Genomic DNA, 21,211 nt, shown 5'->3' with positions numbered 1-21,211 from the left:
CTTTTATCCTTTGTAATATACATGGAGTTGATTTGTGGCATACTTCTTACCTTATTCTAGCTGCTTGCTTTATCCTTTTGCCTCCTATATGGTTTTGCTAGAGTACGTAAATATTCTGATTCAGACAAAAAAATAAACTGCAAATCTGCCTATTAACCTGATGTTAGCTGTAGAACGTTTTGTTCCTTTAAAAAATCCTTACAACTCTCGGATCAATTGATTTGACGGTACGAGGTTCTGTTTGAAATTGAATAAAATGCAATGAACATAATTGCCATCGAATTTCCAAAGCAGCATCCCAGGATCTTTGCTCAGGTGGCCAGCTCCCAAGATTTTGCCCCGACTGACGACAGAGGTGATTTAAGTAGTATTGTTTATTTGTTACATATATATATTATATAATCTCTTCATTCAATATAATTATATGCTTCATTATATTTGCCAATCATTATATGATTATATTATAAACAATTTTATATCTTAAAACTTTTTGCAGGATTGGTTTTACAAGTTATTACCTCACTATATAATTCTACCGAACATATATATTATCATTGTAGACTATTTTCTTATTTGAAACTCGTATTTACTTGACTTTACACATATTATTGCAAAATGTGATGCGCTCTGATCTTTATTATTGCCTTCAACTATTTTGAAATTTGGACATTTATATATATATATTTGTTTTCCACCAATTGATATCTTAATACGTCACTGTCAAAGAACTTTTGCAAACTTTATTGTATTACTGTCGCACGAGCTTTCTTCACGATGGGAGTTAATAAGGTCTGAATTTTGCAGTGGGACGGACGACGGCGTGTCTCGCCGAGTCGCAGAAACGATCGAGTTTACGGCAACCGCGTCTCTTGTCCTGCCAAGTACCTTCTTTTAGGTAAGAACAGAGTGAGCAGTGCAGACTGCTCTTTAAATATTTTTGATATAAATCATCAATAAACTGCAAACTGTTAAAATCTCTTCAGATTTCATTCATAAAAAAAAATATCTTGAGCAACCGTCCGTCGGTGGAGTGTGGTATAATAATAATATTATATAGGCGGTTTGTACGTGTGACCCCTACTGTTGCAAGAGCATAATTGAAGTCCCTTGTTAATGGAACCAAAAGCGCGTGATGAAAATCTCCCTGTATCGAATGGCAAGGGGAACCGAAAGAGCGTCGAGAAAGATGGATAGGTTCACTTTAGGGGAGCTGCAGCCGTCGCGAACGGCTTTCGTTGTGCGCTACGTTTCTCGCGAGCAGCAGTATGCGAATCGGAGGCATGTCTCTAAGCGGACAATGAAGCAGATCTCGCTCGTTACATTGTTTGTTTTCACTTTCTGCCTACTAAGCGTTACAGGTAATTAGTCCCGACCAACCCCATTTGGCGCTTTATGATTTGTTAACATACTGCTTGCTTGTATGGCAAGTTCATTTTATCCAACGACTTTTCCCTTCTATATATTTTTCACCCACTTATTTAAAGTAAGTCTTCTGATAAGTTTAATTGATTGTATATTATTATTTTTAAATTAAATAATTGTTTTAATTTCAAATTTCCGGGATATACAAACGCAGTAAACCATTCAATCATCAGCCGTTGAGGTTGTTGGTTGCGATTATGTAAGAAGAAAGGATCCTTTTATTTGATCACTCATTAAAAATTTTCTGACCTTGGCGTATTAATGGTTGATGCTTCATTCAAGGAGCACAATGGGATAATTGCAGCATCTCTGATTCGTATAACCCTGCATTACGCTTTGTTGGCGGAATCTTCCTCAGACGTTTATCCAGCAGAGCCTAAACTGTCAATAAATCAAGTCAATTTAGAAAAAGAAATCTGCCTTGTAATAGACCGATTTTTTAATTCTCGAAGCTATTATATTTTTTATTTTTATATAGAGATTAAGAAATATTGAAATAAGAGAGAACTTAATCTAAGATGTAAACAATTTGCAGAGTCTCTCGCTGATAAGGTCAGTAGCCAGATTATAAATTCGGACGAGGAAGATGTGACCCAAGAAGCCGATGAACCGCGCATCTACAAAAACCCAAGGAACTCGCCATCGTCACTATGTCCCCGAGATGAGGAGCAGGCTGAGCTCTATGTAGGAAAACTTTTTTTTTATAATTTTTTTAGGAGCAAATCTATATCAATCAACTCCGGTTATCAGAACCAGAAATGCCTGCGGAAATGTTCGTCGGATGAAGACTGCAAGAGCAAAAAGAAGAAATGCCTGTGCGATGGCGCTTGCGGCATGTCCTGCATCAAGCCGGACAGGGAGTGCGACGAGGTGGGACCGCCGTCTATGGGCTTTGTCAGAATAACAGGACGTCTGTTTGGCGAACGGGCAATCTACACTTGCCAGGACGAGTGGAACTTGGTCGGGCTGCAGGAGCGAACATGCCAAGCAGACGGACAATGGTCAGGGGAGGCCCCCATTTGTAGCAAGGAGACTGGTACTTGAAAATATAATATTCTCTAGAATAAATTAAAAAAAATTGCAAATTAATAAAATAAACAGAGCTATGTACAGGAAAAATGAATTATAGATAATAAAAAAATACTCCACTTTACAATCATTTAATATAAATTAAATTTTTCAAAGAACTGCCTCATATAAATAGAATCATTGCTCTAAAATGAATGGTTTACAATTTTCAAGAGCTAACAATAAGAATGGGATTGAGAATGAATATATTGCCTAAATATCTGATACATAAAGACATATTGCTGGCTCCGGTTGTTTCTATTAAAAAAAAAAAAAAAAAAAAAAAATAGATATAGCAATTATAAGTAAAAATTCGAAAGTAAAAAATATAATTTCATCTCATAATTGTGGTTTCTAAAAATTATTTATTAAATTGTTGAAATCATGACAAAAAATTACAAAATATGTATAATTGTTAATTATAATTTATATTTTAAAAGATTACTTAAAAAATTGAAGAGAAAACCAAAAGCTCAAATTTATTCTTTAATTTAATTGTCAGTGTTTTGTGGTGAGGCGCCTAGAATTGAATTTGCCAGACACACGGCTCCAGTAGACCAACTGTCCTTTGCTGTGGACACTACCCTGCAGTACCATTGCCAACCTGGTTATGCGACCACTGGATTTCCGCACGCCAAGTGTTTAAACCTGGACAGAAACGCCACCTGGTTTGGACCGGACATCACATGCGATCGTAATAATTGATGAGAAAGTATATAAATTCAAAATTAAATTGATTTTTGTGTGTTTTAGCAAGAACGTGTGGCCCACCTTTAGGAACTGAAAATGGGTGGATTGAGGGCGATTGTTATACATACAGCTGCAGAATATCCTACCACTGTGCTGTTGGGTACGAGCTGCAAGGTGGTCGACCTGAAAGAGTGTGTCAGAATGACGGGAGTTGGTACCCAAAAGAGGTGCCGATGTGTGTTCGTGAGTATTTGCCAAGTTAATTTTTTGGCCACCTCTTGGAAATTGATCGGAAGCAGGACGAGCATTCTATTTTTCCCTAAAATTCATAATTGTAAGTCAAGCAAAAGAATGCAAAACCTGCGTGATTGGACAAGTGGGCGGTTCTTATGAGAACCCTTTCACTGAAGGTACCCCATGTTTTTCTTGTTCACCAGCGGTGCAATGTCCGACGCCCGAAAACCCCACCAATGGCAAGGCAATTTACACTTCTTGCGCCTACAACTCAGTGGTCAGCTATGAGTGCAAACAGGGGTTCCGCTTGATCGGTGACTCGACCAGACGTTGCGGCCCCGACCGCCAGTGGTCTGGAGAGCCGCCGGCCTGCAAACGTGAGTGCCAAGTTAAACTAGCCTCTAGTTCCGCTCTTGCTGTCTTATGCTCAATTATATCTCTTTTAAATGCCTATTTCTTCTGAATGCAGAGGTGCAGATATGCAAACCAGAAGATATCGATAAGACCAAGTGCCTGCCTCCGGCTAAAACTGTCAAATGCACCTCTGGATCGTGCCTGACAGGTGAGTGGCCTCAAAATTTTGATCTTCTTTTAAAGTCACGTACTTGCTAAGCTTCTGGTTAGCATAGTCTGCTTTATAATTAAAATTTTTATTCTTATTTTTTCCGCTTTTAATAAATTTCAGAGGTGAACTGCGGACACCCTGGTCACCTGTACAATGGTTGGTTGGAGGGCATCGAGGGAGGCACGTTGTTAGGAGCGTCTATTATATTCCGGTGCAGAGAGGGTATGGTTCTCGAAGGAAACTCGTCAACAGTATGTCAGATGGACGGAACCTGGCGCTACCCCCTGCCCAAATGCCTAGGTAAAATATTGCATTATTAAAGAAAATAAAACGAATTTTTGATGTTTTTATTTTTACAGGACCCTGTGTTATTCCAAACGTGCATAAGGGTCGAGTTATTCGGAACATCACGCAGGGGCCAGTTGTGCCACACGGCTATCGTCTAGAGGTGGAATGTGAGCCTCATCATGAATTTGTGCCCTACACCTCAATGGTGACTTGCAACAATGGCACTTGGACGCACATTCCCAGGTGTGAGCCAGGTAATTAATTGAAATTCAAAAGTGAATGTGATGAAAATTTTATTGATAAAAATTCTAGCACGGTGCAAGCAACTGCCCAAAGCGCCAAGGAACGGAATGGTGATTGCGCCCAAAACGGATCACAACATGAAGGCGCGCTACAAGTGCAAAGACGGATTCTCGTTGAAGGGCAACAGTTTATCTCTCTGCAATTATGGAAATTGGACTGGTGACGCTCCAGTTTGCATGGAAGGTGAGAAGGAACATTCTCGAAAAAGAAGCCTAATTTTAAAATTCAATATCCATTTCAGTGTACTGCCCATTCCCTGGTTACATCGAAAATGGCAAGGTGATGCTGGTCGGCAATATGGGCCTTTATGATTACAGACCCTATGTCAGAAAAGTTACCAACAACAAGCAGATCATGTACGATTGTGACCGAGGCTATGTTTTGGCAGACGGTCCACCTGGTGCCACTTGCATCGGAGGTCACTGGAGTCCGAAAGAACTTCCGAGGTTTCCAATATTTTCCTTCAATTTTGTTTCTCATAGTTGAATTTAAAAAAAATATTTCATTTTGGAAATACATAAATACATAGCAGCTTTTAAATCACAAATTGAGATACTCTTTTCTAGGTGTGTTCCTGGGCAGCACCCTAGGCTGCGGTGGAACAGAGAGGTTCGGAAGGAGAGTGCTGAAGAAGTTGAGCGCCAGTTGAAGGAAAACAACACTCACTCTGACTACTTAATAGACTACCAGTATGACGACTACCATGCAGCTGTTTCCCAACAAGGCATTCCTGAGTTCACTGACTACGGGCCCAATGATTGGAGAAACTTGATGCAAGGAGCCCAGGCGCATTCAAAAGCCGTGGCAACCAAAACGGTCACCTCAATTGATAAACAAAGAAAGCGTAATAGGAACAAGAGCGGCGGCACTGGCCGGCAGAACAAGAACAGGAAGAACATTGAGAAGGGGCAGAAAGGTATGCTTTTTAACAAACCATTTGTGAATTCTATTAATGTGCAATTTTAGCCACTTGCGAGTCATTACCAGTGGAGTCGTACATTGAAATCCAGGTCATCAAACCCGGTCAAGATACAAACGTTACCAACAGCTTGGGTACAGTGGTGCGGTTGGAATGTACAGGAGGTTTTAGCCCGACTCTAGGAAACCGAACAGCGCGCTGCGTCAAAGGAAATTGGAAACCTCTTAAACCAGACTGTGTCATAAGTATGACAAAATAGTGAAAATTTTCAATTTTCAATTAAAAATTTAAAATACTTTAGTGAATTGCCATGTGCCTGCTGTCAACTCTGGGCGCTACACACTGAACGGGAACATAGTCCTTGCCGATGCTGAAATTAAAACCAACCAGTCCATAATTTTAGGCTGCAACCGAGGCTATAACATTCAAGGAACCTCAACTCTCCACTGCGAGCACGGAAATTGGACCAATAGCAACTTTCCTAGTTGCCATCCCTGTAAGAAATTTGCAAATTTTTAACAGGAACTTTTCTGAAACTAGTTGTTTCAGCTCCTTGTCGACTGCCGCACTTTAAAAATGGTCAATATTTATCGGGGTACAGAGGAGGCCTGACCATCGCCCACGGCGCCAAAATTCACTACCAGTGTGAACCGGACTACACCCGAAGTCCTCAGTCTTCCATCGAGTGTTCTAACGGAGAACTCCTACCAGCGCCACCGTCTTGTCGACTCAAAGGGTCCGTCGGCAGTTTCTCCTCTGCCGGGGCAGGCATTACAAGGACCTCGGGAGACTTGGCAGCTCTGGGAGCAGGTTCAATTATTTGATAATTTTTTTTTAAGTCCAACAAATTTTCATGTGTAGGATTAGGTGCTGACAAATTCAGTGGTAACACACCAAGCGTCACTCGATCAAAGGGCCAACCTTGTGGTCCTCCTGCCAGGGTGCAAGGCTCTCTGCTTTACAGAGACGGGTCACCAATTGCAGAGGGAGACAAGAGCTTCCCTGGCGGCTCAGAGGTCACCTTCGACTGCATCGCTTCCATCATGGGTGAAAAGACAACATGGAAAATCGTGTGTGAGGATGGCAGTTGGGTTGGACGATCTTTGAACTGCGCCTCGCCTGAAGAGCTGATCGAGGAAGAAAATTTGCAAAACCATTCTTGCGTATTCCGCAATACGGAGCCTAACTTGATTTACTTCTTCAACGACCAAGTAATTTCTGATGAGGTTGTAGAATTTCCACCAGGTTCAGAACTGGTATGGAGTCTATATTTATTGTGCAAAGATTCTCACTAAGAATCCGTTATATTTTAGGTTGCTAGATGCAATGATATCGGAAAGTACTCAATGGTTGGTTCAAAGTTAAGGAAGTGTGAGAATGGAGAGTGGGACGGCCAAAAGCCAGTTTGCTTTGGACTCAATCAAGAAAATGAATATGCATGTAAGGCTCTTAAGTTTTAATTTTTTCTTTAAATAACTTATAAAATAATAATTAGTGGAAAAGCCACCAACTATATTATTCCGACACCAACTCGGACCGATCGCTCAAAGCAATGATGGAAAACTCATCGTCTATCCTGGAACAATTTTGCACATGGAGTGCTTGTGGATCAGGCGTTTTGGAACACCCAAGTGGACTGTCAGTCACAATTACAGGTAGGCCTGTGTATAGTTTTAAATCAAAATTTTCAAATTTTCTATTGATCTTAGAAAATATCCAGAGGGATGGACCGAGGACACTGGGCGAGACTCACAACTTGAGTATCGTTTGAGCATTTTGCATGCGACCAAAGATGACTCGGGTGTCTTCACCTGTATGACGCCAACTCGGCACACCCATGCTGTAGAAATTGTTGTAAACCGTAAGGAAAAAAGCAGGAAATTGAATGGAAAAGGTCTTAAAAAGTAATTCTTAGGCGTGCACTGCCCAATGCTGGCTCCTCGACCAGGAATGACCATCTCCTCGCAGAACACCAGAATGAATTCAAGGGTGCTGTTTACCTGTCTGAATGGAAGTGTCCTCATTGGCCATGAAGAAATCACCTGTCTGCCATCAGGAAATTGGAGTGCGCCTGTGCCTGTGTGTGAAAGTAAGGCGCTACATTTGAAAAATTTATATTTTAAACCCCAAATGTTTTAATACATTCTAGGCATTGAATGCGGAGACATTTCCACTGCCAACGACCCTAACCTTCGAGTCACAATCTTGAGCAGGGAAGTAGGAGGAAAGGCGGTTTTCAGCTGCGCTCAGGGCTTTGGAATCACCGGTGGCCAAGAGTCGAAGTGTCTGTCAACTGGAGAATGGTCCGGTCCTCTACCAGAATGCAGTGGTCAGTATTTGACGGTTAAAGAAAAGAATGTTTGAACCATGGCACCCTTCATGGAATTGCTTTCTCTTGGAACCCTCTGTAACTTTTGGCAAATATGGGGGGAACCTCCAATTTTGTGTGTGCTCAAGTCAGCCTGAATGTTTCAGAGGTGCAATGCGAACCTCCTGAAACTCCGGAGAACGGCTATATTCAGGGTCACGGTGTATACAAAGCTGGAGATTTGATCCAGTTTAATTGTAACCCCGAATTTATGATGGAGGGCCAACCTATAATAGCGTGCCAAGAAACCGGCAGGTGGTCGGGCACAGTCCCAAAATGTAAGTTTTGGGCATCTTGACTTCTCTTGATACACAATTTCCCAAACTAGATCTCAACACAAATTTAGTCGCAAGACCATAATGATTATAATTGAAAATTATATTCCGATGATATATTTTTCAGGCGTGCAAGCATGCTCATATCCAGGAACAGCAATCAACGGTAGGATGTCATCAGTCAAATTCTTTTACAAAATTGGAGAGACTATCACGTTCACTTGCGAGGACAACATGGAGCTCAAGGGCGCGCCCATGTTGAGATGTTTGAGAAATGGAAAGTGGTCGTCATCAATTCCAACATGCTCATCAAGATCTGGCCATTGATAAAAATAATAAATTTATATCATAGATTTAAGAGTGCACCATGCTATTATATCACAAATAGTATTTTAATCATTTTCTGCACATTTTATTTGAAGATGATTAATTAAATTTTTTTTGCTATGATTATTGTTTATTCTGCACTAATCAGGTCATTAAAAGGTTAATCCTTAAAAAAATTAACAAGTAAATAAGTACTATACCTGTATTTGTTCAATAAATAGCATACTTATTTTGCATATAATTTAATTTGTGTTTCTTCAATTTTTAAACATTTCATATCACATACATTATCATACATATAATTAGTCACTGTCACTGCTCTCGGATAAGTAATTGTCTTTAGCAACAAGTCTCTTGGGCCTTCGAGGCTTGATAGCTGGGTCGATTTTCCTCTTTCGGAACACTTCAATTGCTTTAAGCTTACTCTGCAGAGAAATTTGTTTGTCCTTCTCCCTCTGAGGAATTGACTCTTTCTTTGGAACATTCACCTTTTTGTTCAGACTCTCGAGTGGGGTAGCCTTTGGTTTTTTCACAAGCTGCTTTTTGAATTCGTTTAACTTTGATGGCGTGATTGCGAGTTTGCTTTTCTTAGGCGCAGACTTATCACTTTTCACTGCAGATGAGTTTTTAGCAGCCGTGGAGGTTGAGGGCTGAGGTTCAAGATCAACGTTGCTTTCGGACGCAAAGCCGTTGAGCTGGTTAATTGCATTTCGTACTCTTGAACTAACAACCAAATCAATGCTCTTGTTGTTGGTGGGAGTCAATGTCGGGAAATACGCATCGATGCGACCCTGAATCTGTCAAAATAAAAATTTAAAAATTGATATTAATTTAACTGCTGATGATATACCTTAGATTCTCCCATTCTTTTGATTACTGGGTCTAAAATACTCTCAGAATGTCCTTTGCTCCAACCAAATTTGTGCAAGGTGAACTTGAGTAGGCCCTCAATATCTGGTTTGCTCCATGAAAACTTGTCTTTAGATTCACTGACTTGAGGGTGAACATAAGCATTAACAACAGCCTCACTTGGGAAACCTGCAATTTGTAATCATCATTTTCTTTTTTATAGCTTCACAATTTTTCAAAATTTACCATCTTGGAAAGATATATCTTTGAGTGTTGTTTTTAGTTTTTTCTGTCTCAAATTTTTTATATTCCTGGAGACGCACCACTCTCTGAAGTTCTTTAGTGGCATAACTAGCTCTTCGGGGTCTGCTATCTCCCCTTGCACATTTGAGGCAAACTCAGAAATGATTTCAAGAGCAGTAACAGGCCCAACACCAGAAATACCAACAGTGTAGTCACTGCCCACCAACATTGCCAATAGGATCAGGCGGTCTCTTGTCAGCCCTAAAATAATTAAAGTCTACGTAGACATTTTTTTAGTTAATAAGTAACTCACTGAAGCTTTTTGAAATAGACTCATTGGTGTATCTCTCAACATTTTTTGCCTGATTGAAAAAATTCCTGTATACAGTTCTACCTCCGAAAAGCCAAATATCACTGTCGTCTGTTACAGTTCCTAAAAATTGCAAAATGTTTAAAAGCTTAGATTCATTAAATGACAATTCTGAACCATGCGTGAGGGATAGCAAATCTAGCATGGCACACTGAGCCTCCGCTTCCATGGGAGCCACCACAAATGGCATGCCAAAAAGTGCAATCAACTCTTGCGCTTCTTGACACATTTGGTCACTGATGTTTGTTGCAATCCTTTCTTGACGGCCAATTTCTTTGACAATTTCTGTACTCTCTTTGGCAAGTTTCTCCTAATTAATTATTGCTTGATAAAAGTTGAAAAACTTAAGAGTATTATTAGTATTTACCTCTAGCTGTTTTAATTCTTCTTCGGTGAAGTTCATATTTCGGAAATTGCTGATTTGTGATTGAGGTTCTTCTTCTTTGTGTTCAAGAATTTCACCAGGATCAACAGTCTCCATTCCATCAAATTTGGCTTCTTTATGCACTTCTTCTGGGAGTTCATCTTCTTCATCTTCGTCGATCGATTCCTCACAACTGCTCATGACACCGACGACAGATACGGCGGACGCTGGAGAAGAAGCTACACCAAAATCTTCTGTACTTTTCTTAACAGGAAAAACTTCTGCAAAAATGTCTTCTTCCTTTGGTAAAATCTTCTCAACATTCACATGAATGTCAATGGACTTTTCCTGTTCTTTCTCAATATTAACAATCTTTTGCTTTTCTATCACTTCCAGAAGTTCATATCTACTGTCTCCGACCATTATTGGTGCTACCTTTTTGGTTTCATCACTGAAGTTCTGACGCATTGAAACTAGAACATTTTCAGTTTTTTCCTCAATAAAAATATCGTCATCAGAATTATTCTGGGCCTCTGAGTCCAAAAGTATTTCCAGTAGCTTTTTCCCATCAGAAGGACTGGTTTGGTTCTCCTGGATTTTCCTCTGTTTTAAAAGGCAGGACGTTGCTACCAAAGTTGAGGACTGATTTTCTTTTACTTCCAGCAGTTTATCATTACCATCTTCTAACAATTTCGGTGCTCTCTCTTTGGTTTCATCACTTAAGTTCTGGTGCATTGAAATCTTGACATTTTCAGTCTTTTCCTCGATAAAAATACTGTCGTCGGAAATAATCTGGTCCTCTGAATCCAAAAGTATTTCCAGGAGCTTTTTCCTCTGTTTTAAAATGCTAGATGATGCTGCTGAAGTTGAGGGCTGACTTGGATCATCGTCTAAAACCACAACCACTTCCTCTTTTGGTGCTTCCTTTGTACTGCTAATGATGGCCATGATTTCCTCCTGGGTAAATTCAGTTTCATCGATCTAAAATGTTTTAATTTTAAGTTAAAAAATTAAGACAGCTTTTATTTCACCTCTTTTTTAACAGGTCTCGGAATTACGTCTTCTGGGAATGGGTCATCATTGGTGGTTTCTTCTCCTCCTAATTCTTGTTTCACTATGATAGTCGAGGTTGTGGCTACCTCAAGTTCATCATTGCCCTCAACAGCTAATTTGGCCTCCCGCTGATCAGGGTTGTTTATCAAAATAAATCTTTTTTATATTGTTAAAAAATATTCCAACCCATTCAAATACTGCTATTTACCTTGTAACAGCATCAGATGAAATTCTCTGGCCATAATCGGTATCCATTTCAGCCAACTTGCTGGCCAAGCTGCCCTTTTCAGCCATGATCTCTTTGATTTCCTCCATTGACAGTGTGTGTCGCTTGCTCAACTCTTTTTCTGCAAATTCGAGTTCGACCTGGGCAGATCGTCGGAGTAGAAGTCTCTTCATTTGAAATCCCGAAAATACGTCCGATTCCTTTATAAAAATCAGTCAATTGTTTATCTTCATACAATAAATATTTTATACAAAATTGTAACTCTTGTTGCAAGAATTAGAGTTTATAATTAAGTTTAAAGCTATTATATTGAAAGTAATGAAATTATTATTGTTGTTATTTATTGTCTCTGATAATTTTAAGTTCATTGAGAGTGCCTGAGGACTCTGAGGAGTCATTTTTCAGAAAAATTCTTGCTGGTGCCGTTTTTTTCCGACATTTAATTTTTTTTTTTAATTGTAAATACATTATTTTTAAGAATCCAATATAAAAACAAGATTTTAACTTGAGGACAAATAAACAACATCAATTAAGTAATTTCATTTTGGGTTTTAAAATAAATTATAATTTTACACCTCATATTAAATTTAACAAAAACCTGAGGCATTTCGTGGATTCTTCCCCATGAATTTTGCTTCCTTGTGTCTTTCAGGTGACTGAGGATTTCAAGTCTGGAATTTGCAGGTAACTGTTTGAACTCTTTACTGTTTGGATTGAAATTTTCCCAGGTGATGATTTCTTCGATATCGTCATCACTGGAGTCTTTAGAAAAATTGAAACTTGATAATTATACAAGATCCATAAAAAATACTACCAGTCTCTTCTGCATGAAAAAGCTTGATTGCTTCAGGTTCTTCTTCAGGCAGGACGAAATCCGAATATGCATTTTTCTTCATTGATGCAGGCAATCTAAAAAAAAAATTAAACAAAGCCAATTTTTTATTTATGTTCCTATGTCCATAAAACAAGTCTTTCGAAGAAAAAAAAAATTGCATTAAATTACTTTAAATTTGCTCCAGAAGAGTTTCCTTTGGCCCTCTGAATCATGTCCTGTTCCATCAGATTCCTCAGCAGCCTCAGTCGCTCCTGTTCAGCTTTTTTGCCAGCCCTCTTTTTCATTTGCTTGCGTTTGGCCTAAATAAATCAAACCATTTTAGGCAAATTTTAAAACAAAAATTGCGATTGATTATTACCAGGGTTTGCTTCTTCAACTGTGGGACACCGCCGTCGAAAACAAAGACCGGCTTTATGTTGTAAAACATCAACTTGCAGATTCGATGGAAAAGGCCAAGCAGATGAGCGTTGGGCAACGCATTGCCACTGGCATCGTGATAGCCTTTCATGGCCTGGTGAAGCCACATCGAGACGTCTAAAATAATAATTTAGTTTTGTGACATTTCCAAAAGCATGGAATTATTTATAATATAATTATTTTACCAATGGCGAGAACTTTATTTTCTAACGTCTCGAGGTTGACAGGCTGCCCCGTGGGCTCCAAGAGCTTCCACAGGCCGTGAACTCCCATCTTCTTTTTTTTTCAAGTAGATTGCAGATGCAGAAATGTCCCGAGTGTCTTTTTATTTAAAAATCCAACCTGAACTAACCATCTTCTTTATTGTTGACATTATATGGTTGACATTGACCAACATTGACGGCACGACGGCAGGCAGTCACCACGCCTTTCACTTTCGCAGTTTCGCACAATTTTGTTTCCGTCCTTTACTGCCACCTACCGGCGGTGTCAGTAACTAATTCTTCTGCGGAAATTATGGCGACGAGCAGGGCCCTTCTGTCTGTAAGAAATCTTTCAAATATTTGGAATTATCGCACTTATGACTTAAAATTTGACTGATTCTGAACTTTTATCTAATTCCTTAAATGTCCCGCCACTTAATTTTACATAAAATACTAGCCCCAACAAGCGAGAATGGATTAAATCGTCGTTTTTCAACATTTTCACTCGCTGATTTTCAGTCATACCGGCTGACAATTTTATTCTAATGTCTTAGAAATTTGAATTTTTAACACTTTTAATTTTAGGTGCGAGCATTCAGCTCTTCTGCTGCCTCCGGGCAGATGGTGAAGGCCCCCATCCAGGTCTTTGGACTTGAGGGTCGCTATGCCACTGCCCTGTACTCGGCCGCCAGTAAGGAGAAGAAGTTGGACATTGTCGAAAAGGAGCTCACTGGATTCCAGGCATGGCATTTTATTGATCATTCAGAGCCAATCATTTTACTTGTATAATATTGACAGAATCAAATGAAAGCTGATGCCAGGCTGCGGGAGTTCATCAAGACCCCTATCATCCAGCGGGGAGCCAAGAAGGAGGCCCTGACCAAGATTGGTGCTGCTCTCAAGCTGTCCAGCCTGTCCACCAACCTTATGAGTAATAAATAAATTTTTAATTCAATTAAAAAGTGATTCTAATTGATCTGTTGAACAGCTCTTATGGCCGAAAATGGTCGTCTGAAGAGCCTTGGGTCTGTCATTGGCTTGTTCAAAACTCTGATGGCCGCTCACCGGGGCGAGGTCGCCTGCGAAGTCACAACAGCCAAGGTATTTGTGTAAAAACTCAATTGTACATTGCAATTTGTAACATTAAAATCTCCTGTAGCCCCTTGATGAGGCCACCAGGAAGGAGCTTGAAGGAGCCCTTAACGGATTTCTCAAGAAGGGCCAGACTATTCTGCTGACCACGAAAGTTGATCCTGAACTCCTTGGAGGAATGATTGTCAGCATTGGAGATAAATATGTAGATATGAGCATTGCCAGCAAGGTCAAGAAGATGACAGAAGTGATTTCAGCTGCTGTCTAATTGTATTCACTGTGAAAGTGCGAAGTAAAATGAATAAAATTTTAGTTGTTTAGATGTTACAAAAATACCTGTTTAACTTTTAAATTATCTAAATTATATTACTATAGGAAAAGTATTGAATTTAGATATAGAAATTAATTAAGCCGTGTGGCCTACTAAATTTATTACTCTTTAAAATATCAGGATTATTATTTTTTTAGTACCCAGGAAAGCATCTGATGATAAAAGTCATTAGGAATCAGATTTTTACATTAGCACATCATTTAAAAACAACTTTATTTCTGGAAAATCATGCGTTATATTCTAGGTAACCAAATCTGAGGAACCTCTGCATCTACACATCTGACACTTCGAAGATGTGTAGCAAGCTGCATCTTCTGCTTACTGTTAAAAAATATGGAGGTCAAACGTCAAACATCCTGTTGAAAAGCTTTTTTTAGGAATACCATTGTGAAAGAAAGAATCATGGATTTCATGGATATTTAAATTAATTTTGCATTGCTGGAAACAAGAAATAGTAAAACAGCACATCATTCTTTTTAACTTTGGCAAACAAATTATGTAATATTTATGCTTCATATTCCTCCTCCTTAATTTTTCTTTCATAGCAAGCGCAGTTAACAATGACAAATAATAATCATTTTTATTAATTGAAAAAATATTATTTTATGTGCAAAATAGAACCTAAGTCATTATTTGTAAATAATTATTTGAAGGAGACGGCAGACGCTCATAATTGTCTGTGAATCCTCTTAAGCTTAAATTCATATTCATTCAGGCGTTCCATGCAAATAATAATTAAGCTCGTACTGAGAGAAAATTTAGTTTTATTGGGACTATCATCCAAAGAGATATAATGTCCGCGTAGTACAAATCGGGATATTTAAAATAAATTTAAAAATTTGATATCAAATTAAAAATAATTCCTCTATTTTTTGATAAAAAGTATAAATTTATATCGGTTAGTTAGTTCATAGGATATTGAATGCTTATCTCATCGGTGTGATAAATTGCCATTTCTATGATGCATCACGTCTTGATATCCATACATTTCTCTCCAATGACCTATGAAGGAGCATTTTCGGTAAAAATACTTAACAACAATTAGAAAATTAAAACTTACGCGGCTAATTTCATCCAAATCTCTTTTCAATCTTGCGTGCAGTGATTGTAATACATGCATAGGGAAGTTCTTTAAATCAGACTGCCTATTCAGTGCAACTAAGAATGGATCTTGTTTCATCTTTTCCAACTCCTGATTCATCGTCGCTACTTGCATCAAAGCCTGCAATTATTGAAACACATGTGTATTTACTTTGCCCCCTCTTACCAATTTGATTGCAACTCACGTCATCTCGCTGCTGATTTGCCATTTTCGCTTTGATCTTGCTATCTTCAGCCTCTTGTTTCCAAGCCTCACACGCTACTCTAGCTTGAGCAATTCGTTCTTCCCAGGTTACTATTGCTGCACGGTTAGGACTGGCCATTTCTTGCACCTTTTTCATCTGTTATAATAAATCAAGAAGATAGTAAATGAAAACCAACAAAATGGAAAAAAATTACATCATTTGTTTCTGAAATTTTTGAATGCATGGATCCCATCGAGTTTGGAGGTATGGATGTTGGCCGAGTTATTGCTGGATTCGCTGGAGGTGAAAAGCTATACAGGTTACCAGATGCAGATGGGTAACTACCTATTTTGCTCTTGCCCATAGGATCCCCAAAGAAAGAGTTCTGAAATTGAAAAGATATAAAGATTTTTAGTCATTTCTATAGAAAAACACACTTCTTCTAAAGATTCATGGAATGGTCCAATTCCTGAGAGCAAACGTACATTTGGAGAAGATGGCGATGCTAGAGAACCTAGTTCCATTCTTGATCTTGTCGGGATATTCACTGGCGCAGAACTTCCTAACACTGCAGCAACATTTTTGATCAAAACCGACACAGAAACAAATCAAGAAAATTTACAATTTGATGTTAAGCCTTGTGCTATTGAGTTAGGCGAGTCCAAGTCTCTGTCATTAGATTTACCCATGTTGTACGGCTTGAGAGACAAACTGTCAAAATGCCCTGTGGAAAAAAAATTTATGACGAGATTTGTTCTGGAATATAACAAGAAACAAAATATACGAACCTAAAAGAGGATCAGATTTTTCAAAGCCAGGAGCAAGGGAGCTTCCAGACACAAAGTTCATTCCGGAACTTATGAAAGGAGTGAATAATGCGTGTTTCTCTTTTCCAATTGCATTGATGTTGTGCCTCGGTTTTTCAAAGTTATGCTGAAAGAAAACTGAATTAATATCTTTGCCTAAATAAACATTAAGTATGTGGCAATGCAAATCTTTTTTAATAATTATTGTCTACCCCCTTTCTGAATGGAACTATTTCTAGAAGACGTAAGTGCTAAACTACTAAGCATCAAAGGCCATTATAACATAAGAACTAAGAACCCCTTTTTGTGCAAATAATAACACAGTCGTCGTCCTTTTACAAATCAGCCCAGTGTGAAAGGAGAGCATGAGAATTGTTTAATTTGATTATATTTCAAAAGAAATAAATAAGAAACAACAAATTGAAATTGACAAATGAATTGAAAAAAAATTACCAAAGCCACTTCTTCTGGAGAAAGACTGCCTTCTTCCTCGCTAACTTCGCACCCGTTGCTGTTGGGTAACACGGAGGACATGATGTCTGCCAATTTTGGCTTGGTGTTCAGCATGTCGATTACATTGCGCGCATTGGCCATCTCGCCATCTCCGTGAGCAAAAGCACAAAAAGCGCTTCGAGGGCAGTGACTGTTCTGCTGAACATCATTGCAGAAGGTCGACTTGTATATCTCCGGATGGAACTGTTGCTCAGTGCGGGCGTGACAGTAGTGGCAGTCGTCGCCAGCGTCACACAAACTCGTGTCGCCCCAATCATCGCCTTGCTTGACACTTGGACAAGGTGTAGAGCGGTACTTGTACAGCTGAGGGTTGCGGCGGCGGTCACGCAGATTATGATACTGGGGACAAGCATAGCCCTGCCGGCATAGGCGTGGCGGGCGCTTGCATGGCTCAGTTTTGTAATTAGCCAACACGTAGTTTGTGTCTAAAGACAAAAAAGGTATAAATAAACAAAGTTAACCAAGGCTCACTACAGAGGATGTTCTTTTAGGTCGCAAATTTTTTAAAATTTTGGTGGTACCATTTTATCCAACAATTCCATTTCTTTCATAAAATTTTTTTTACCATTTAAAAGAAAGTCAGTATGGACGAATTAAGAAAATTAATAATAAATTGAGTGTTTTTAATTGGTTTTTAATATTCAAAATGACTGGTGTACTTTGTGTACATACCTTGCCACTTGGGGTCTTCATTTACTTGGTTCTTTTCCTTGTCTAGCATGTTGGGGTACATTTTTCCTGAACTATCAGCCTCTTCAGCAGCGGCAGCCTCTAACAACTGAAACAAATAAATTTGAATAAAAAAATCAGACTTTTCAAGAAATTAATAGGTTTAAATAAGAGATAAGGATGTTAAGGAAAAATTTATGATCCATGGATACTTTGTCTAAAAATTTGTTGTTAAATTATTTACCATTAACTCCCTGTAATCATAAACAGGAGGCCGCATATCATGGGTGCCATGTGCAAAAGCACAATGGGGCCCATTCTTCACGCAAAATCCTCGAGCGTCTGTGTCGTGAACACACATGCAGGTCTTGTAATATCTGAGGTGGTAACGGCGTTCAGTGTCTCCAGCAGTTCTATGCAGCAGTGGACAACTGGAAATAAAGCCAAGGTCAAGAACAAAAATAAGATAAGGCAGAATCATAAATGGGGCCCACATTTTAACTTCAAAAGACTTTAAAAGAAAAGTCACACTGTTACTAAGCAAGCGACGCAATAGCGCTATTTTGACAATTTCCACCACTAAATTGTGGAGAAATTCAAATAGATGTATTCCTAGCACATCAGTGTGTACTTTAAGAGGTTTTTTGAAGGAGCAAATCGTCCGATTAAGAAATTGGCAGGACGCTTGGTCGGACTAAACAACAAAAAGCACATGGCGCGCGAAACACGCTACCCAAACAAATAGACTTACTCGTCTCCATCTGGGCAAATTCCCGTGGTTTCATCGTACTTGGTGCAATAATTATCTGGGCTGTAGTTGAAGTTACCGTCTCTCCTCTTCACTGGCCGTCGACGGCGTTGATTATTAAAATGCCATTTGAAACATGTGAAAGGCCTGTGATTTGTGCACTTATGCTGCAGGAAGAGAGTGCATTGCTGCACTCGAAATTCCTTCAAGTACCTGCACGGGAAATCTGACTTTAATTCTGCGCGTGAAAAACAACGGATTAACTCACGTGTAGTGATTAGGCTTCTCAGTTTGAATTCCGACCATGGATTTCTGCTCAGACGGCATCATGGAACTATCATCACATCACATAACAACAAATTATTAAAGCAAAGCTGTTTGCGCATACACATGGCGCAGCGTGCTGTCTCACATAAACCGGTTGTCGTCACGTCAACCACATGTTTGATGGAAAAGCCCGCGTACGTGGCTGTCGGTGACCTCAGAACTACCGGTTTAAAAAAATGTATTAACCGGTTTTGTCTGCGCCTTAGAACAGAGAACTAGAGAGAAGTTTCTCTTTCTCCTTACGTTGATCGCAATGGTGAATTTTTACTGTTGCTGTTTTTAATTTATTTCAATTTATCCTCAATTTTTCTAATGGAATTTTAAAGTTATAATTACACTTCTGTCTCTTCAGTCGTCTCAAAACCTCTAGAACGTCAATTTTTTAATTGCTTCATTTACTCACTTCTGATTCCAACCCCAAACTAATATTTTTAATAAAATGACCATTTTTCGAAATTCGCCTAATGACCCCTTGATATTCCCTCCAAATTTGCCCCCAACGGCCCCAGCATTTGACGTGTTTCGGCCAATAGCAAAACGTCTTAATATGACCAATGACGCTCTGCTAGGATCGTGACGTCAACCAATCACAGAGACTTTTATTCTGACCAATCACAGGTCGCGCTCAGCGGCGAACGCCAATCAGCGTCAGTACGCTTTTCATAGTTGTCTTGAGCGAGTAAGGAATTTCTGGAAATTCGGAATCTCCTGTAATAATCCCGAATTTTGGAATCAAGTCGTTATTTTCTACCAAGGACGCAATCAGTACGTATCTAATACAATCTTCCCCTTGCAATTTTCCCTGTACATCCCTAAAATAAGGCCGAATTTGCTCTAAAATCGTTGTGCTCGAGTGTCCCATTTGCCGTGATCAGGCGGCCGATGTAAACAATCACTTTCCCATGATGCAATAACGGCCCAAATCAGAATTCTCGACATTATCATAGCCATCGCCGTTCATTTTAAAATATTCTTATTCTACATATCGGCCGAATCCTTCGACTAATTCACTCAATATAACTTTTGGCGCCAAACGTGGCTTGTTTTCTTACGCGCGCTTGTCATTCTTTCGGCGAATTTATCGTGCGTCACCTTAGAGCATTTTTTCAAGCATTCTTCATTCGCTGCCATTTGCTAAGTTGAATTTTTTCGTTTTCAGTCGTAAGCCATGGCTCGTACAAAGCAGACCGCCCGTAAATCCACAGGAGGAAAGGCTCCTCGTAAGCAGCTGGCCACCAAGGCTGCCCGTAAGAGCGCCCCGTCCACCGGAGGCGTGAAGAAGCCGCATCGTTACAGACCTGGTACTGTCGCCCTTCGTGAGATCAGGCGTTACCAGAAGTCCACCGAGTTGCTGATCCGCAAGCTGCCGTTCCAGCGCTTGGTGCGTGAAATTGCTCAGGACTTCAAGACCGATCTCCGCTTCCAGAGCGCGGCCATCGGTGCCCTTCAGGTACGCATAATTTGAAGGAAAATTCTAGAAAGTTAAAAAAAATGGAAAAACCGTTAATTAATTGGTAATTTATTTAAACTTTTATTTTACCAACTTACTTTTCAGTGTCAAATCTATTAAATAAATAATCATATTTTAATGGTTAATACCGGTTAATACCCTGATTAAATTATTCATAAAACTTTTTTTAAGTATTAAATTTGTGAATTTACTCAAATTGTATATTTGCATTTGCAGGAGGCTAGTGAAGCTTACCTGGTTGGCCTGTTTGAAGACACTAACTTGTGCGCCATCCACGCCAAGCGTGTCACAATCATGCCAAAGGACATCCAATTGGCCCGTCGTATTCGAGGAGAGAGAGCTTAGATTAAAGGAGTGTCATTTTGCATCATAATTATATCGTTTCATCTGACGAAGAAGAGTGGAAGAAGAGTTGCGCGAAGGCATTTAATAACGAGTTCATCATCGGCCTGTTCACAAAAATGACAGTATGGGACTCTTAACACGAAGACTTGCATTGTGTTTTTAAATGTAGTAGTTGATAAAGGTTCATGAATTAATGTTTTTCCATAACTTCATGATCTCTTAAGGTAAAAAAGCGCAAATGATTTTTGTTTCCCTGAAGGCATGTACTTGAACACTGCACTGCAAGCATAGCCAAGTGTTGCGGAAGGACAGATAAAACATTTTCAAGGGTTTGAGTATGCTGCGAGTGACAGGATGCCTTCCAATTCAAAATTGGAGTTGTCGTTAAAGACAAAATTACAAGAACAATAGTTGAATGAAGTTTCCCTCAAAACATTGTATAACCTTTTGTATGTATTCCTTTGGTGTCAATAAAATATTTGCATCTAACATAGTGTAAAATCATGGAGCTAATTTCAATTTATACCTTTTTATTACATATCTGCATAAATATATTGTTTCTAAATTTTGGTATTCAAATTTGAGTTGGAAAAAAAGGCACAGA

General features: G+C 39.2%; 5 protein-coding genes across 11 annotated transcripts; 3 read left to right on the top strand and 2 right to left on the bottom strand.

Moving 5' to 3' along the window:
• The first annotated feature begins 949 nt into the window (after window positions 1-949).
• On the top strand, window positions 950-8,485 carry LOC132196357 (sushi, von Willebrand factor type A, EGF and pentraxin domain-containing protein 1-like). Of its 4 annotated transcripts, none has more exons than XM_059618938.1 (23): window positions 954-1,358; window positions 1,958-2,106; window positions 2,173-2,458; window positions 2,993-3,184; window positions 3,244-3,423; window positions 3,591-3,791; window positions 3,884-3,976; window positions 4,100-4,279; window positions 4,339-4,521; window positions 4,580-4,753; window positions 4,812-5,016; window positions 5,137-5,486; window positions 5,537-5,734; window positions 5,791-5,985; window positions 6,039-6,299; window positions 6,357-6,745; window positions 6,803-6,929; window positions 6,985-7,144; window positions 7,199-7,350; window positions 7,405-7,578; window positions 7,639-7,818; window positions 7,965-8,135; window positions 8,260-8,485. In XM_059618938.1, the coding sequence occupies exons 1-23, from the start codon at window positions 1,133-1,135 to the stop codon at window positions 8,457-8,459; spliced, it is 4,626 nt and encodes a 1,541-aa protein (XP_059474921.1). In that variant the 5' UTR covers window positions 954-1,132; the 3' UTR covers window positions 8,460-8,485. The 4 variants fall into 4 exon arrangements, with proteins under 4 accessions (XP_059474939.1, XP_059474921.1, XP_059474911.1 ...); XM_059618928.1 differs by having other exon boundaries at window positions 6,351-6,745; XM_059618947.1 differs by having other exon boundaries at window positions 955-1,358; window positions 3,618-3,791; window positions 6,351-6,745.
• Window positions 8,486-8,635: 150 nt separating this feature from the next.
• LOC132196391 (DNA excision repair protein ERCC-5 homolog) lies at window positions 8,636-13,242 on the bottom strand. Of its 2 annotated transcripts, XM_059618997.1 has the most exons (14): window positions 13,002-13,242; window positions 12,758-12,933; window positions 12,568-12,698; window positions 12,379-12,473; window positions 12,163-12,326; window positions 11,547-11,764; window positions 11,317-11,494; window positions 10,963-11,266; window positions 10,289-10,911; window positions 10,039-10,231; window positions 9,865-9,984; window positions 9,555-9,812; window positions 9,310-9,497; window positions 8,636-9,256 (listed from the first exon to the last, which is right to left on the bottom strand). In XM_059618997.1, exons 1-14 carry the CDS (start codon window positions 13,087-13,089, stop codon window positions 8,762-8,764), a joined length of 3,231 nt encoding a protein of 1,076 aa, XP_059474980.1. In that variant the 5' UTR covers window positions 13,090-13,242; the 3' UTR covers window positions 8,636-8,761. The 2 variants fall into 2 exon arrangements, with proteins under 2 accessions (XP_059474980.1, XP_059474971.1); XM_059618988.1 differs by having other exon boundaries at window positions 10,289-11,266.
• On the top strand, window positions 13,216-14,444 carry LOC132196421 (ATP synthase subunit O, mitochondrial). The gene is made up of 5 exons (XM_059619051.1): window positions 13,216-13,359; window positions 13,605-13,760; window positions 13,818-13,950; window positions 14,008-14,120; window positions 14,179-14,444. The coding sequence occupies exons 1-5, from the start codon at window positions 13,333-13,335 to the stop codon at window positions 14,377-14,379; spliced, it is 630 nt and encodes a 209-aa protein (XP_059475034.1). The 5' UTR covers window positions 13,216-13,332; the 3' UTR covers window positions 14,380-14,444.
• Window positions 14,445-15,186: 742 nt separating this feature from the next.
• LOC132205366 (RING finger protein unkempt) lies at window positions 15,187-18,943 on the bottom strand. 3 transcript variants are annotated; one of them, XM_059634383.1, is made up of 13 exons: window positions 18,853-18,943; window positions 18,733-18,798; window positions 18,468-18,677; window positions 17,961-18,147; window positions 17,720-17,825; window positions 16,988-17,472; window positions 16,517-16,661; window positions 16,351-16,452; window positions 16,166-16,296; window positions 15,943-16,113; window positions 15,729-15,884; window positions 15,503-15,664; window positions 15,187-15,444 (listed from the first exon to the last, which is right to left on the bottom strand). In XM_059634383.1, exons 2-13 carry the CDS (start codon window positions 18,792-18,794, stop codon window positions 15,409-15,411), a joined length of 1,953 nt encoding a protein of 650 aa, XP_059490366.1. In that variant the 5' UTR covers window positions 18,795-18,798; window positions 18,853-18,943; the 3' UTR covers window positions 15,187-15,408. The 3 variants fall into 3 exon arrangements, with proteins under 3 accessions (XP_059490366.1, XP_059490357.1, XP_059490374.1); XM_059634374.1 differs by having other exon boundaries at window positions 18,733-18,873; XM_059634391.1 differs by having other exon boundaries at window positions 16,214-16,296; window positions 18,733-18,873.
• A 451-nt stretch (window positions 18,944-19,394) lies between these two features.
• LOC132205380 (histone H3.3A) lies at window positions 19,395-21,111 on the top strand. The gene is made up of 3 exons (XM_059634403.1): window positions 19,395-19,556; window positions 19,951-20,241; window positions 20,479-21,111. Exons 2-3 carry the CDS (start codon window positions 19,960-19,962, stop codon window positions 20,605-20,607), a joined length of 411 nt encoding a protein of 136 aa, XP_059490386.1. The 5' UTR covers window positions 19,395-19,556; window positions 19,951-19,959; the 3' UTR covers window positions 20,608-21,111.
• The last annotated feature ends 100 nt before the right edge of the window (window positions 21,112-21,211 follow it).

The sequence above is a fragment of the Neocloeon triangulifer genome, unplaced genomic scaffold (assembly GCF_031216515.1).
Source record: "Neocloeon triangulifer isolate White Clay Creek 2 clone unplaced genomic scaffold, ASM3121651v1 ptg000001l, whole genome shotgun sequence".
In the NCBI taxonomy this organism is placed as follows: Eukaryota; Metazoa; Arthropoda; class Insecta; order Ephemeroptera; family Baetidae; genus Neocloeon; species Neocloeon triangulifer.
The sequence above is the reverse complement of the archived record's forward strand: the minus strand, read 5'-3'. Positions and strand labels throughout refer to the sequence as shown.

Excerpts from the sequence above, each read along its gene's own strand:
- LOC132196357 (XM_059618928.1), top strand. The coding sequence starts at position 1,133 with ATGAAAATCTCCCTGTATCGAATGGCAAGGGGAACCGAAAGAGCGTCG. Across the intron at positions 6,746-6,802 it reads TTCCACCAGGTTCAGAACTG|GTTGCTAGATGCAATGATAT; the intron begins GTATGGAGTCTA and ends GTTATATTTTAG. Across the intron at positions 7,579-7,638 it reads GCCTGTGCCTGTGTGTGAAA|GCATTGAATGCGGAGACATT; the intron begins GTAAGGCGCTAC and ends AATACATTCTAG.
- LOC132196391 (XM_059618988.1), bottom strand. The coding sequence starts at position 13,089 with ATGGGAGTTCACGGCCTGTGGAAGCTCTTGGAGCCCACGGGGCAGCCT. Across the intron at positions 12,699-12,757 it reads AGTTGAAGAAGCAAACCCTG|GCCAAACGCAAGCAAATGAA; the intron begins GTAATAATCAAT and ends TGATTTATTTAG. Across the intron at positions 10,232-10,288 it reads AAGAATTAAAACAGCTAGAG|GAGAAACTTGCCAAAGAGAG; the intron begins GTAAATACTAAT and ends ATAATTAATTAG.
- LOC132196421 (XM_059619051.1), top strand. The coding sequence starts at position 13,333 with ATGGCGACGAGCAGGGCCCTTCTGTCT. Across the intron at positions 13,761-13,817 it reads AGGAGCTCACTGGATTCCAG|AATCAAATGAAAGCTGATGC; the intron begins GCATGGCATTTT and ends TAATATTGACAG. Across the intron at positions 13,951-14,007 it reads CCTGTCCACCAACCTTATGA|CTCTTATGGCCGAAAATGGT; the intron begins GTAATAAATAAA and ends TCTGTTGAACAG.
- LOC132205366 (XM_059634383.1), bottom strand. The coding sequence starts at position 18,794 with ATGATGCCGTCTGAGCAGAAATCCATGGTCGGAATTCAAACTGAGAAG. Across the intron at positions 17,473-17,719 it reads TGAAGACCCCAAGTGGCAAG|ACACAAACTACGTGTTGGCT; the intron begins GTATGTACACAA and ends TTTTGTCTTTAG. Across the intron at positions 15,885-15,942 it reads AAATTTCAGAAACAAATGAT|ATGAAAAAGGTGCAAGAAAT; the intron begins GTAATTTTTTTC and ends TTATTATAACAG.
- LOC132205380 (XM_059634403.1), top strand. The coding sequence starts at position 19,960 with ATGGCTCGTACAAAGCAGACCGCCCGTAAATCCACAGGAGGAAAGGCT. Across the intron at positions 20,242-20,478 it reads CGGCCATCGGTGCCCTTCAG|GAGGCTAGTGAAGCTTACCT; the intron begins GTACGCATAATT and ends TTGCATTTGCAG.